The sequence below is a fragment of the Anarrhichthys ocellatus genome, unplaced genomic scaffold, assembly GCF_004355925.1.
Source record: "Anarrhichthys ocellatus isolate YVR2014 unplaced genomic scaffold, GSC_Weel_1.0 scaffold35, whole genome shotgun sequence".
NCBI classification, from domain to species: Eukaryota; Metazoa; Chordata; class Actinopteri; order Perciformes; family Anarhichadidae; genus Anarrhichthys; species Anarrhichthys ocellatus.
Window position 1 is genome coordinate 4821864 of NW_022280065.1, and position 14612 is coordinate 4836475.

At 44.2% G+C, this 14612-nt stretch overlaps 1 protein-coding gene across 2 annotated transcripts in view; it reads left to right on the top strand.

The window, feature by feature from the left end:
- Nucleotides 1-14612, top strand: part of jarid2b (jumonji and AT-rich interaction domain containing 2b) — a 35324-nt gene that overhangs the window by 3060 nt on the left and 17652 nt on the right. For both annotated transcript variants that reach the window (XM_031866575.1, XM_031866576.1), the window contains 2 exons: nt 9485-9706; nt 12964-13205. In XM_031866575.1, the coding sequence (XP_031722435.1) occupies nt 9508-9706; nt 12964-13205 (441 nt within the window). In that variant the 5' untranslated portion in view covers nt 9485-9507. The remainder of the gene's footprint in view (nt 1-9484; nt 9707-12963; nt 13206-14612) is intronic.

The window sequence follows — 14612 nt, forward strand, 5'->3', positions numbered from 1 at the left end:
TGTGTGTGTGTGTGTGTGTGTGTGTGTGTGTGTGTGTGTGTGTGTGTTTTATAGAAACAGACATCATGTATGCTTTCTAAATTCTCTCTATAGATAATTAATTGTTTGCTCCTAGTTTCTCCCTGTGCTGATTTTACAAGGTAAAATAGACGTTTTGAACAACCCCATTCTCAAGTTTACTACATGTCCTTTATATAGGTAGACTTGTCCATAAGATGTAAGCTCAATGACCCTTCACAGGACACTTCAATTAATCATAAGCTCTACCTCACATTCATGGCCGTCTCAAATAACCCTCTTAAGAGGGCGAGGGAGTGACGCGTTCAAGGCCTGAATAATAATAAAAAGTTTAGGGCCATTTTTCTTTTTCAAACAACCTTGGTCGTGACTTCTTTGCCATCTTCATTTCATCCTTTGTTAAATATCTCGCTCTCCTTTTTCTTAAACATGTCCTCACAGCCAGAATGAACTCATTTGGAAGACAAACCCCCCCCCCCCGCTTCAGATTAATTTGCTGTTATCATCATTAACCTCTGCCCGTCTTACAAAGTAGGCTAAAGACTCGGGAGAGTCGAATTTAGATTCAAATCTGTTGGGACGTGATGGCTATACGTTGCTATTCTGACGACAATGCTCCCATTATGGAACGCCATTTTAACCTTACAGGGCTCATTCAAGAACGCATAATTGGAGGTTGCTAAAATCGACTGAAGCCTTCGGTGAGAGGGGCTTTGATTTGCATATATAGGCCAGGATGGTACATAGGCTAATGATATAATGTCCCATATACTTTGAATTTTATTCTGGGCTCTGGGTGCTAAGCTAACTCCGGCCTTCCATGTGGAGCGGTAAACTAATGAGGTGCAGGTGGCTGGTCCTGACTCAGTTTTGCTGCTTTTTCCCTCTTTATAATTAAGGTTAGGAATGGTGTGTGTGTGTGTGTGTGTGTGTGTGTGTGTGTGTGTGTGTGTGTGCAAAGTCTGCTGTACTCTACTGCCCTACTCTTGCTAATTTTAGAGCTATGCTGCTAAGCTAACGATTGAATGGTTTTCCACTGGGCTTTTTCCACTCTGCCACTCCCTGCTTTACTGTTGTATTTATAGATCCAGTTTAACTCTGTGTGTGCGTATATATATATGTGTGTGTGTGTCTACTAACTATCCACGCTGCGAGGATGACATTTTCCTGTGCGGGCTTCTTCTGCTCTGTTTTTCCCCTTGGCCTCTCATGTGACCCATATGCAGGGACCCTTACCAAGAGAAGGACACGGGAGAATGTCAGCCGAGCCCTTGAGGTTGTGTGTCAGTGGATCTACGTGTGTGTGTGTGTGTGAGTGCAAATTCAATGCTCATCCACTGATGTCCTGCTTATCTCCTGTGTCTCCCGCCATCGTGTGTGTACGTGTGTGTGTGTGTGTACGTGTGTGTGTACGTACGTGTACGCACACACGCCGCATCCAGGGTGTATGATGAGACAGTCTACTAGTGTTAGCTTGGTTAATCTTTTCAAAGGGACTCAAGTCTTTGATATCCTCTGAAACCCCAAATCCCCTTTAAGATTTTGATACATGTCTCTCTGGTGATCTGGCCACCACAAACATTAGGCTGCTTCATGTCTGCTACCAAAATGCCTCCGACAGGATCTCTAGCTATATTATGGAAATCTCCAATCCATTATCTGTCTAATTCTTTCTTTTCAATTTGATTCTGACTTATTCTTTGGAAGTAATAATGGTTCATTTAGCAACATTTCTACCCTAAAACTCTATCGGTGGGGATTCCTGGGGTCTGTCCCAGGTCAAACGTTCACAATGTTTATACACACACACACACACACACACACACACACCCGCTGCAGTGTTTGCGTTTCTTATCTGGTAAACAATATGCATTCACCCCAAAAGGCTTCTATCATGACTCATTCTGACGGCTACATAAAAGCCGTTAAAACGCGAAGGATTTGAAGCTGTGAAGTGAGCAACAAAAAAAGAACTCCTGTGTCACTCCGTATTGTGAAATCAGGCCTTAAAGGGACAGTTCACCCCAAAGTCAGAAACACATATTCTTCCATTGAGCAGGTTCATGTAGGAGCTGAGAGAAGGCATATACATATATATATATCTCCAAAACTAGGCAACTTGCACCAAAAAAATCTAGATTGATAAATAGCTCTACATTCAAGAGGAAAAATATGTATTTTTGATTTTGTGGTGAACTGTCCCTTAAGAGTTCAGCTTTCACAACAGTTGTTTCGTCTTTGTTGCTCACTTTACAGCTTCAAATCCTTCATGTTTTATCTGCTTTTATGTAGCTGTCAGAATGATTTTTCCACCATTCTGCATAATACTCATGTTGAGTTGAATCCAAGTTTTTAACAGACAACATTTTATTCTTTTGGGAATCCCCCCCCCCCGGGTAGCTGCTGTATCAGAGGAAATAATTCTGATGCAACGTGGGAGTAACCGGACAGAGAAGTAAAAAAACAAGATTTCTGTCTTGTGTATGGAAGGATGCACATCATGTATGCTCACCACCCACACTGTCTAGGGCCTGTATTCTGTATTTATCTCACTGCTCATCTCTTTCTCCTGCAAACACACACACACACACACACACACGAGCTGAGTGCTCGGTCCTTGCCTGTGCTCTCAGAATGGTGTTTATGTGTGGTCCAGGCCTGTAGTTGCACTGTTTATATCCATGGAGAAAGCCATTTGGGTGGTAGCCAGACAGTCTGCCTCTGGCTCCGTCTGCCTCTGGAAACATAGAGGGTGTAGTGACGCTGTTGGCCGGATGGGGGCAGCACTGACGGGAGCAGACTGTGCTCAGTGTTGGCCCGCTCCAGGTTTTCTAAGTCATCCAACGGTTTCATTCCAAAATTGAGCTCAACCACTATTTAAGTAAACAGCACAATCTTTCAGGAACGATTGCTGTCAGCGATGTAAACTACATGTCAACTCTTAAGTGGTCGTGGTTGCTTCCTTAATTCATATTCGTCAATAAATATCAGGCATTGTTTTATGATTTTTTTGTATTGACATATACGAGATAAGAATAGATTGGTGTGTAAATGAATAACTGTCTGCGCACACACACTCCTGGAAATGAGTCTCTTACATAAGATTCCTTTCAAGGAGTGTGGTTTTGTGTGTGTGTGTGTGTGTGTGTGTGTGTGTGTGTGTGTGTGTGTGTGTGTGTGTGTGTGTGTGTGTGTGTGTGTGTGTGTGTGTGTGTGTGTGCCAGCACCGTATATGTGCAGCACTGCCGCGTTTACCCCGTTGCCCTCCGGGCTTTCCTCCGTGCCTGCCAGCCCCAGCGTGGTGCCGCTCTCTCCGGTTCAGCGAGTCCAGTTCCTCTGCTCTGCTTGCATAACCTTCAGCGCTGACCCAGTGAACCAAAGACCTCAGAGCCCTCGTACGTGATTACACGTATGAGACACGTGTGGACTTTTCACATCTGGTTTTTGAGGAAAACGACTGCCAATGCTGGAGAACTGTGCTTGGGACCTCTATCTTTAGTTCGATTTGATTTTGTTTGATGGTATTTTTATTGTCTTAGAATCTGGCTTAACTAGGAGCACATTTTCACTCCTGGGAACACGATATTCAAGTCTGACAGCTACTCGTGTGTCTCAAGTGCATTGTTGCTGTGACAACTGAATTTCCCCTGGGGATAAGGTACTTTCCTCTCTCTAATGTATGATTGCTGTTTGATTAAAGCCTGGAAACTGTACAAGTAGAGTTTTGAGTCTCTTGTCACTCATGATGCAGACGTTTCGTCTTACAGATTATGCTTTCTCCTCCAAGTGCAGAGCCACTGTTTGTGGGGTTGATGTTTTTGCTGACATCAAGGATCGTCAATCGGGAGAAGTAATCCCTAAACCTCACTCGGTCTCTCAGACTCTGTTTCTCCGCTATTGACTAGTGAACAGTTTGTCAGAGCTCAGCTGTAGAAGATAGCTTTCCGCTCCATGCTAGAGAACCTGCAGTTCTCTCCCTTTTTGACCTTCCCTGTTAAAAATAGCAGCTCTCCCACTTCCTGTGCACACATGTGGCACTTTGTTCTAAGTCAGCATGTCCACATGTCCCCATGGCAGCTAAAACCTCCTGATTGACTATTTAAATTGTCCTCATTGTTTCAGTTCCAGTTAAGGGGACAAAAGAGGGTAGCCAGAGAATGGAGGGTTTGTAATTATGCCCCCCCACAGAACCCACCCAAGAGCCCCGTTAAAAATGACAATTCTAATAGAATCTTTCAGACCTAATTATGATTTGTCTGAGCACAGAATGAGGTGGATGAAAAGATGGTGTAATTGGGGGAGTGGGCTCAAGCCCTGTTTGAGGTCTTGGAGAAGGACTGAGATATGCTTTTTGTGTGTGCGTGTGTGCGTGTGTGCGTGTGTGTGTGTGTGTGTGTGTGTGTGTGTGTGTGTGTGTGTGTGTGTGTATACATATGATGCAGCCACTCCCGTAGTCGGGATGCCAGTGGTCTGAATTGGACCGTCTGTCTTTCTTTGTGTTCCCTCTCTTCTCCCTCTCTACAAAATCCTAGACAGTCTTATTTTGGGGATCTTGAATATATTAGATTTGTGTTGTTACATCTGTTTCTGCCTGATGTCTGGGCCTTGTCTTCTACCGTTCCGCTTCTTCCTGCAGCCTTATATTTCCCCGTCTCATATTTTCGTTCTCACTTTCACAGTCTGCTCTACCTCTCTTCTTCTTTTCACTTTCTACTCTATATCTGTTGTCTTACCATAAAAATGAATGAATGAAGGATTGCTTTCCTTCCCAAATCCTGAAAGCTACCCATTAAACTGGTTCCCAGGCGTATTGTTAAGGTGCGCACGCACACAAACACACACACACACACTTACAACCATTTCCACCCCTGGGTGCCCCTGTGGTCTGTTTGCCATTGGCCCTCTGACCCCTGTTCAGAGCAGTAAATTACAGCCATTTAGCTAATGAAGCAGGTCATTAGAAGCTGATTGGGCCGTGTGCGTGTGTGTGTGTGTGTGTGTGTGTGTGTGTGTGTGTGTGTGTGCGTGTGTGTGTGTGTGCACCGCCTTTGTGTGTTTGTTTGGTCTAAGAGAGGAGCGTTTGCTCTGTCGCCAAGATAAACGAGGTGTCCGTGTGGTGTGTGTTTGTTTGTTTGTGTGTGTGTCCTTAGGTGCGTGTGTGTGGCTTTTTGTAGCCGCGGGTTTGTCGGTCTGCTGCAGTCACCCAACTTCTGAGGGCTGATCCGCTGGTTAAAAGCCAGAAGATTGTGCTACAAAGTGGCACTGCTACACGGGTTCAACCACGTATAATTGTCTGCATCCTTCTTAAGATGCTGTGTGCCAAGAAACCATAAACACACACTGGCCAGGGGCCTGCCTGCATAGAAAGGGGCCGTACCATGTGGGGTTACTAAGGAATATAAGAAAGCCATATTTCACTGCTGTTGAACGGTTACTTTTTGCCCTGCAGATCTCCTTTAGAAGTTAAAGAGAGCAGGTAAAACTCCATTATTATCTGTACAGGGAATCTGCTTCTGTTACAGATTTTCTCCGGCTCTCTGAGGAGATGAGTAGAAACTTAGAGCTGCTGAGTGAAACGTGTGATCCAAGGCACAACCAGATTTATTATTACCAGCCTCTGTTTGTTTTTTTTTGTGTTTTGAAAAAGCTTGATACAAGAATGAAATTTAAACTAAGCTTTCAGAATAGATGTGATGTGACATGTGGGAACCACAGGTCCCCCGACTGGTCAGTAATAGCTGTTCTTGCACTTTAAAATGAAAATGAATCTATGTTCAAAGATGTAGCTCGTGCTTTTGAAGACAAAGTTGGACTAATTATTTCAATATGTTTATTGTTTTATGTTCACATCATGAAAGTAATCCATCAAATCAACGGCAGACTTGCAGCAGTCTGTTGGTAGGAGAAGAACCGGGATTTTCTAGCTTTCACAGTGTTCCCTTAAGGACTTTATATTCCTGTGTTCTTCTTTTACTCTGCACTGGAGGCTATTTAAAGGAGAATGCTTCTGTGTTCAATGGTACTCTGTCTGCATGGTGCTGGATAGCAGCAGTTAAAGCGATAGTTGGCTTTTTGTCGGTGGAAACGGGGCGATGCTAACTTCTGAGGTTGTCCAAGTAAACATCGATTATTTTAAATTGGCCTTCCTATTAGGTGGCTAAAGCACGTTGCGCTGCTTTCCTGTCCACAGCAGTGCATTGCTTTGCTCCCGTGTCAGTATTCCTGTCTGTTTCTCCAAACTGGGGCAAGCCGAGGGCCATCTACTGTAGGTAATACGCTGACTACATAAGTACCTTGTACAACCCAACTTCAAATAATCCAAACTATCCCTTTAAGCCGTAACATGTCCTTTCCTTTCTCGTTAGGAAAGCCCAGTCTTTAGTCACGGTGTCATTTATGTATTGAGTGTAAACACTTGTACACAAGTGTTTCCAAGCTCAGCTCCATTGTCCACTGACAGTGTGACTGTTTGTGTCATGTTTCACACATATTGATTCCAAAAGACTGGTTACTAAACATCCATTTATGTATTCTCTCATTCTAAAAGCTGTATCCACACGGGGACCACGTAAAGTATTTGTGAAGTCTTGCTGCTAGCTTCTATCTTAATCTAATATGTATTACGATATATTCCTTGTGTAAGTCTATAAGAAAATTTAATCATTTTGGTGTCATACTTGTGTTAGCTCTATATTTGTATAAAGCCCCTTAATAAGGTATTGAATGTGTAAAATCTAAGATAAGTATTCGGCACCCTCCAAAACAAGAGTGCTAATTAAATAATTGGCTTGGCTAATTCCTAATTCACTCCGTAATTTTAAGTGCTCTGTATATCTTCATGCAGGCTAGTTAAATTCAGCCTGTTTTTCCGAGGATTAACATTATTTTAATTGACTTATAATCACGCATTGCTTCCCATTAAGGCCCTTTTTAAAAACCATAGCCTCTACAAGGGTGATAAAACCCACAGTAGTTGCTCATGCTATGCAATCGATTTATAAAGGATTCATAAAAACCAGTGTTTCCTGCTCATGAACAACTCTATACAATCAAGGCTATGAGGATGTTGCATAACCACACGTTCCAGTTAACTATAAATCAATAATACTGAACGCACAGTTTAAACATTTCTAAATCTAATTGTACAGACAGAAAATGATTTTAATTCAATTGTACCAACTGTTCCTACACTTTCTAGTCACACACACACAGGCATGCATACACTTCTCAGCCGCCCATACTGTATGTATAAAGGGAAGGCTGACGGTCTCTTCTTCTTCACACTGGCCTTGCAGAGCTAGTTTTCCTCTGGTGGAAGTCCATTCAGAAGCAATCTGTACAAACGGGAACACACTCACAAGCGCTGAAGCGTTCTCCTGGTCTGTTGTTTCAGTTGTGGCAAAGTTCAGCCCTATTGCCGAGCAGATTTTGATGTTGTTTTCCGAAAGCGCAGCGAGGCAAACTATACGCATGCCAATCGCTACTGCTACACTCTACAAGCCTGCCTTCGTTTTTTGTTTTTTTTCTTCCTGCATCTGTAGGAGTGGAGCAGCTGTTTGCAGACTGATTTACGAGTGCAACATTATGAGATTTAATAACATAGCTTTGGGCTTTATGACCTTTTATGAGAGTGTGTGTCTACATTCAGCTAACGGATGTAACGTTATAGGCTATCCACTGCCAAACACCATTTACCTCCCTCCAGCACGTACGGAGCTAGATTTCTCAGAGATGACGATGAAAGTGATCGAGTGTGACTGAAAACGGAAAGAGAGGGATTGCCAACTTTTTTTTATCCAATCGGGGGAGTGATTGACATGTTTAGAAGATTGAAAGCAGTACATTTGGGATTATGTTAGCAGTGACTTTTTGGTTTTCTAAAGTAACTCTTGTACAGAGTTAGATGTTTGAGCACATTTACAGGTATATATGTGTCTCAATAAAACTGTCAGCATCGGGAGACTCTGTGGAAAAGTCCCTGTTACATGCTCCCAGTGCTCTGCTCAGTTCTAGCCATCAGAATATGTTGCTCGTCATCCCATCCTTTTCCTTCTACACTGTATAAAGTTATGCAACAAGTTTTGCTCGAACCACCACTACTTCTGCTAGTGTCTTGCAGTGACATTTTCAAAACATTGCAACAAGAAACGGAAGCATAACGGATACGTTTGAAAACTCCGGGGTTACTTCCTATTGTGGACGAGCGTAAACGGATAAGTTGCAAACGATGGCGTAGACACCCGCGGATTGGTTCTTAGCAGTCACAATGTGTCCTTCACTGATTCGTCACGCCCCTATCACGTGAAAATCACAAACAACATCCTTGATTATCGATCGACTACCAGGTTAATTCAACATGGACAACTGGTTACAGGCGTTGCTGACCTTGTTGTCTTTACTAGCAGCTGCTGTCCAGTTAAAGTCTGCATTTATGCGAAGGGAAGCAGCTGTTATTGGAGCGATTAGCGGACAGCGTGACCTACGAAGCAGATGTCTGAAGTCACGGTTAGCGGCTTTGAGATGGACGACGGACACAAAACGGGGGCCTTGCCTTTCCTTATTCATGGTTATTTTGTTTTGCACAACAATAGCAGTAATTGCTCTCCAGTACGACAGAGACTGAGAGTGAGAAAACAGACAACGAAACTGAGAGGGAACGAGTGAGAGACGCGTGTTGACCACATTTATGGACTCATAATCTAGTAAACGTTTGTGTAAGTGTTCCTTTAAAGTAAGTTTGATGTGTGTGTGTGTGTGAGAGAGAGCGATAGAGCAAGACCCGCAGCGAAGATTTTAAGTATCAAGCACTGTTTTTCATAATTAAAGACTATATTACACTGTCGTATATTTTGTTTCACCCGCATGCCCGGTGTACGTGAATAGTCACGTGATATTCGTTTTAAGGCGTGCTGGTATGAACGGAAACGATGCCGACAGATCGGTTTTTTTTTAAAAACGCATGTATAGCCTAAAGTCAGATCCAGTATAAATGCAGTTTAAGTAAAACTGTCAACGCTTTGCAAACCATGTGAACATTGTGATGTTTCATGTGTCATGTTTCGTGTGTGTGTGCGCAAATGCAACAATGGAGCCACTATGTGCAGAGCAGTTTACAAAGCTTCAATAGGCCACCAGAGGGGATAATGACAGCAGCACAATCACTATTATTCACAAATGCTTTGGCAGCTTCTATTTTTACATTAATACTTCACTACTCATTTATTGAGGTTGATTCATCTGTAATTTCAGAGATTAGAATGGAAAAAAGAGACTTTTTGCTGGGGGTCTCAAAAAAGGTGTTGAGTGGGAAACAGAATTACAGCAAAGCTGTGTTTTTCAGTGCCCGTTTCAAACTCTAATTATTTCCCTTTTCTCGCTCTCCCTCCTCCCCCAACCTACCTCTTTATTATTCATCTCCCCGTCTCTGTACCCTTTCTCCTCCTTTCCTACACCTCTCTACACTCAGGTTCATCAGCCCTGCCCAGCAACATGGCCTACTTCGGAAGCTCCCAGGAGGAGGAGGACCTGGAGGACGATGAGGAAGAGGAGGAGGAGGAGGTGGTGAGGAACGGAGGTGGGATCCACTCTCAAGGTGGGGGAACCAACAGCCAAGTGTCGGCCTCCTCCTCCTGCCACTCAACACCCCGCAAGGGCAAGTTCCCCACCAGGCAGCCCCTCAACGGGCACGGTAAGGGCAGGAGAAGAAGAGGTAGAGGTAGAGGTAGAGGTAGAGGTAGAGAGAGGTAGAGAGAGGTAGAGAGAGAGGATGATGCACCAGTAGAATAACTAAAGAGAAATGGAAAGATCCATTTTTGGGAAAAAAAGAGTGATTGATGAGAAATGCAACTGAGGAAGAGAACAACTTTGGCCAAACAGGAGCACAAAATGAGTCATGGGACAGTGGACAGAGTGGTAGTGCTTGTTTCTGTGTGTGAACGTGAGCAATTTCCTAAGTTTGCACTCTTGTTTTTTCCACTGCAGAGACAGGGTAAGTCACATGGGTTAGCATAGCGGCACATCAACTCTTTCCACCCCAATTAACACTTGGCTTGCTAAGACCTAACAAGGTGTTTATGTACGCACTGCAACAGCTGACCAGGGCCCTCGACACACACACACACACGCACACACACACACACACACACACACACTGAGCTCAGTGACAGCATGCGTATACCCCTTGGGGCAAGTAGACATTTGGACGAATACACAGACTCACAGTTGTGCACAACATTTAGGAAGTTGCATGCATGCAACTGAGCCCATAAAACGAATCTCACTCCCAATCCAAAGATTGATGACTGTAAAAACAAGTGCGCTGCATCTTGTCAAGTGATTTTTGTTTTGTAATCCAGAAAACGTTTTTTTTTAACTAATAATCTTACTTCACAGGCAGATTTTAATAATTAAGACAATCAGGCTTTTGAGGCTCAATCATGGATGAAAACTGATAAGATGGAGACCTTTCTTTGCAGTGTAAAAGGTCTAACGTGTACTTATTTCATAGGATCCATAATATTGCTCCTAGAGGTTTTTATTTGAACAAAGCAACAGAGAAACGATTTTAACCTGGAGGCCCTCCCTCCCTGGCAGACTTTAGAGACACACAATTCTTCCGGCCAGGCGTTTCCCCCACAAAACAACGGCTGGATTTTATGGTTCCTCCTTTTTCGCCCTCCTTGAGACTCTCCCTCCCTCCTTAGTCGGTAGAATCGCCGCGAGAAAGGTTCAAAAGGTGAGCGCTTTGCTCAGCTCTTTCCTCTGTCATCCTCTCAAGTGGAATGTGGAGGAGGAGAGAGACTGGTGGGATGAAGAGAGGAGGAGGGAGAGGGGTCCACTGCCTTTGTATCTTTCACTGACAAGTGTCTACCACCCAAAACAAGCATAAATACATACTCATTCTTTCATGAACATCTGTAGCTGCAGCTTGAAACATAAACTGTACATTTGCACATATCTGCAGAAGGAGCACGAACTAGGATAGTGAAACCTGTTTGAACAAATCCGGGCTTGTTGTGTGCATGAGGACAGCTTTTGTCTCCTTTCTTATCTCGTATACCAACACTGTTTGCAAAGCAGCTCGGCGCCTTCACTGTGATATACTAAATAAATAGATAAGAGGGAAATAAGCAGATATACTTTGTAGGGAACAATAGAGATGGGGGGGGGGGGGGGGGTATAAACACAGAAAAACAGACACACACACACACACGCACACGCGCACACACACACACACAGGTGTGTATACACACACACACACACACACACAGGTGTGTACACTCAGTCAAGACAGGGTCATTGCTCCAGTGTTGAGACAGTGTTTGTGCCGTGTTGGGTATCAGGCACACACACAAAGAGAGATAAACACACACACACCCCTCAGTACATTTTGTGGTTTTAAGATTGGTGTCAAACGTCACACTTTAATACGCAGCTTGGGCCACCCTCCAGCAGGGTTATATGGGCTCTGAGGGAGGAGGGAGGAGGAGGAGGGGGGGGGAGGAGGGAGGAGGAGGAGAGAGGAGGAGAGAGGAGGAGGAGGGGGAAACAGTCGAGGAATAGGAGGAATAGAATTAGTGAAGGAGAGAGAAGCATTTTATTCTGGGAGGTAAAGCGAGACAGGAAAGGCCCTACATTGTAGGCCATTCATCAGCGCGCCGTCTCTCCCACTCGGCCGTGTGCCATGTTGACATTGCTAAATTAAACAGCTTTTATTGGGCTCCGTTTCTTGCTTAGCTCACTTCTCAAAATGTCAGGATTTCTCTAATTTTTCATAGAGCTGGGGGCCCGAGAGACTCGCAGGCGCTCAATTGGGGTTATGAGTAGATACAGTATAGCACATACACACGCGTCTTCTGTAGACCAAAATGTGCACACGTATCATCATCATGCTGTGCATTGCACGTGTGCTGTAAATGCTCTGTGTTTGTGTGCCTCGGCCTCCCGTCATTCTTTCCATACAGCTGATAGTACGACGCCATGAAACTTTGAATTGAGACTCATTAAAGCTGAAGAGGGAGCTATTGAATGCGTTTGTCAATTACCACGCTCCCGTTGGACCTGTTTAACGTCATCCCCAGGGGTTGGTGAAGTCTGCGTCCATTTTGAACAGGTTCTTTGACATGTAGTATAAAGACGTTTTCATACGCACCTTAAATCATGCATATTTTACTGATTGGGCACTATTTGTTAGCCAAAAGCCTGTCACTCCTTTTCCACTTGGTCGTTGTGGTTTGGTGTGCAAGGGGTTCATATGTCATTCTGCACTACAGGGGGGGTATTGAGACTTATGTCCACATATTGGCATTGGCATTGGCATAGGTAGACGGTAGCCTGAGAAAACATAGTATATGTCCGAGGGTATTTATGCCTTGCTACCTGATAGGAACTTTCCACAATATCCTGTTTTCTTTACAGTGGCTACATTTTTTTAATTTTATTTATTTATTTATTTTACTTTTAACTTGTGCACATTAGGAATTAGGAACTAGGTTGCAGAACTTGGAAAAAAAAAATGTGTAAATGTACCCTTTAAATTCCTAAGTGAATCATGCCAAGCTTCAATGCAGAGTGTCATGTTGCTGCACTCCTTGCAGAGTACTAAATCTAAGAAGAAGCTCAAACTCTCTCCATTATTTTTGAAAGTATATTTCATATACTGGGAGCAGATAGACAACTACAACCAGTAAGCTTCATCAGTGATCCCTGGTCCCGAAACAGTACAATGTTGTTTCCTCATTTAGCTCTATTAAAGATGGTGTATGAAAAAAACATTTCTGCTAAATGCCATCTCGGCAAAATTCAAATCTAATTTCATGTATGTGAATAGCCACTTCAAGCTAAAAAGAGATCTGTCCCTAGTTGTGTTTGGTTTCCTCCTCCTCCCACATTAAGAATGATAAAAGAAGCACACCTGACTCTTCTCTCCCCCCCCCCCCCTTCCAGTTTTCAACAGCCACGGTAAAGCAGGGACCAGGGAGAGTCCGAGGCCCAAGGCGGGAACTCATGTCAGGGACGCGCCAGCCCCCCCGCTGCCACCTCCGCCGCCTCCACCTCCGCCCCTACTGAGGGAGCGCAGTGAGCGGGCGGAGGCACGGGAGCACACGAGGCAGCAGGCCCTGGCCAGCAGCAGAGGCTCAGCCAACGGGCTGCCACCGAGGAGAGCTGCTGAGGAGCTACGCAAACAGGTACTGTATGGCCAGGAGCAGCCAGTATTATAATTTCAAAGCCATAATATGCTAGATATCTTATGGAAAAGAAAAGGATGAAAGCATGTCTATAGCTTCCTCAGCAGACCTTGGAAAATGTGACGGTAGCGTACAGAGAAAGTATTCTCCAAAAGGGAACCTTCTATGGCAGATGAATGGTTTGCATTAGCTGTTACACTTGAGATGATATGGAGTTTTCTGTATTTATTGGCTCGAGGTGCAGCATGCTTTTTTGTCCATTATGCGTACTTGAAATCCTCCCCTCTCCTGACTCTTATTCTCATTTTCCCATCTGTCACATCCTCTTTTTTTTATCTTCTCTCAATGATTTATCCTAACTACTCTTGTGCCTTTCTTCTCCCCTTTCTCTACTTACTTTTAGTTGCTGATTTCCTCCTTTGCCTTGTCCTCTGTGCGCTTCCTTTTCCTCTCCTCTCCCCACCATGTATTGTGTCTGGGAGAGTAATGATTGTGTTTTGGCCTGCTGCGACTGCAGCTATATTTAGCAATGCTGGCTAGGGCCTGTGAAGGCCTTCCTCCCTCTCCGTGGCACGTAGCAGGTCTCAAGGAACCCCACAAAGTGAAAGAAGAAGAGGAGGAGATGGTAGAAAGGGGACAGAGGTGGCTTTATTCAGAAAACCTGCATTCGTATGATCACCACATTTCATTCTGTCTTTTTCTCTCTATAATCTATTTTGCTTCCTTTCTGTCCTCTTTCCTATTTCCTTTTCGGCCTTTTCCTTCCTGTTGAGTGTCAACCTCCTATCCAGCGCTATTGTTGCTGTAATGTGCTGCCGCCGATGCAGACTCAGGCATGTGCTTCAGGTTTTTCCGAGTGGCTGGAATTGTCCAGCAAAACCAACAATGCCTCTCAATGAGAGTGACTGCCTGCCAAGCCAAACTTCAGCTCCACTAACTCACTAGTCTTTGTTCTATCACTCTTCCTCTACTCTCTTTCTGTTTCAATCCGCTGCTGGCACCCTGCTTGATTCTTTTGACTCCTGTCGTGGTGTGTTTTTTTGACTTTGCTCTCATTCTACCTTCCTCTTGTTGCATCTCTCTTGCTCTCACTCTCTCTCTCGCTCTCTCTCTCTCTCTTTCTCTCTCTCGGCTTCTGTGTCAAAGAGACGGATCTTGCCCTTGACAACATGGCTCCAATCATTTGGAAGGATTAGTGCTTCTTTTTTTTTCTCCCCCTCGCTCTCCCTTCAATTAGCATGAACAGTATGTGTGTTAACCATGTGTGCTCAAGACTCGCACACATTTATACACACGACCCACTGCGAAAATACAGGCTAAGCCATATAAAAGGTTAAGTGATTATGTAGCTGTAAAAAGAGTGTGTGTGTGTGTGTGTGTGTGTGTGTGTGTGTGTGTGTGTGTGTG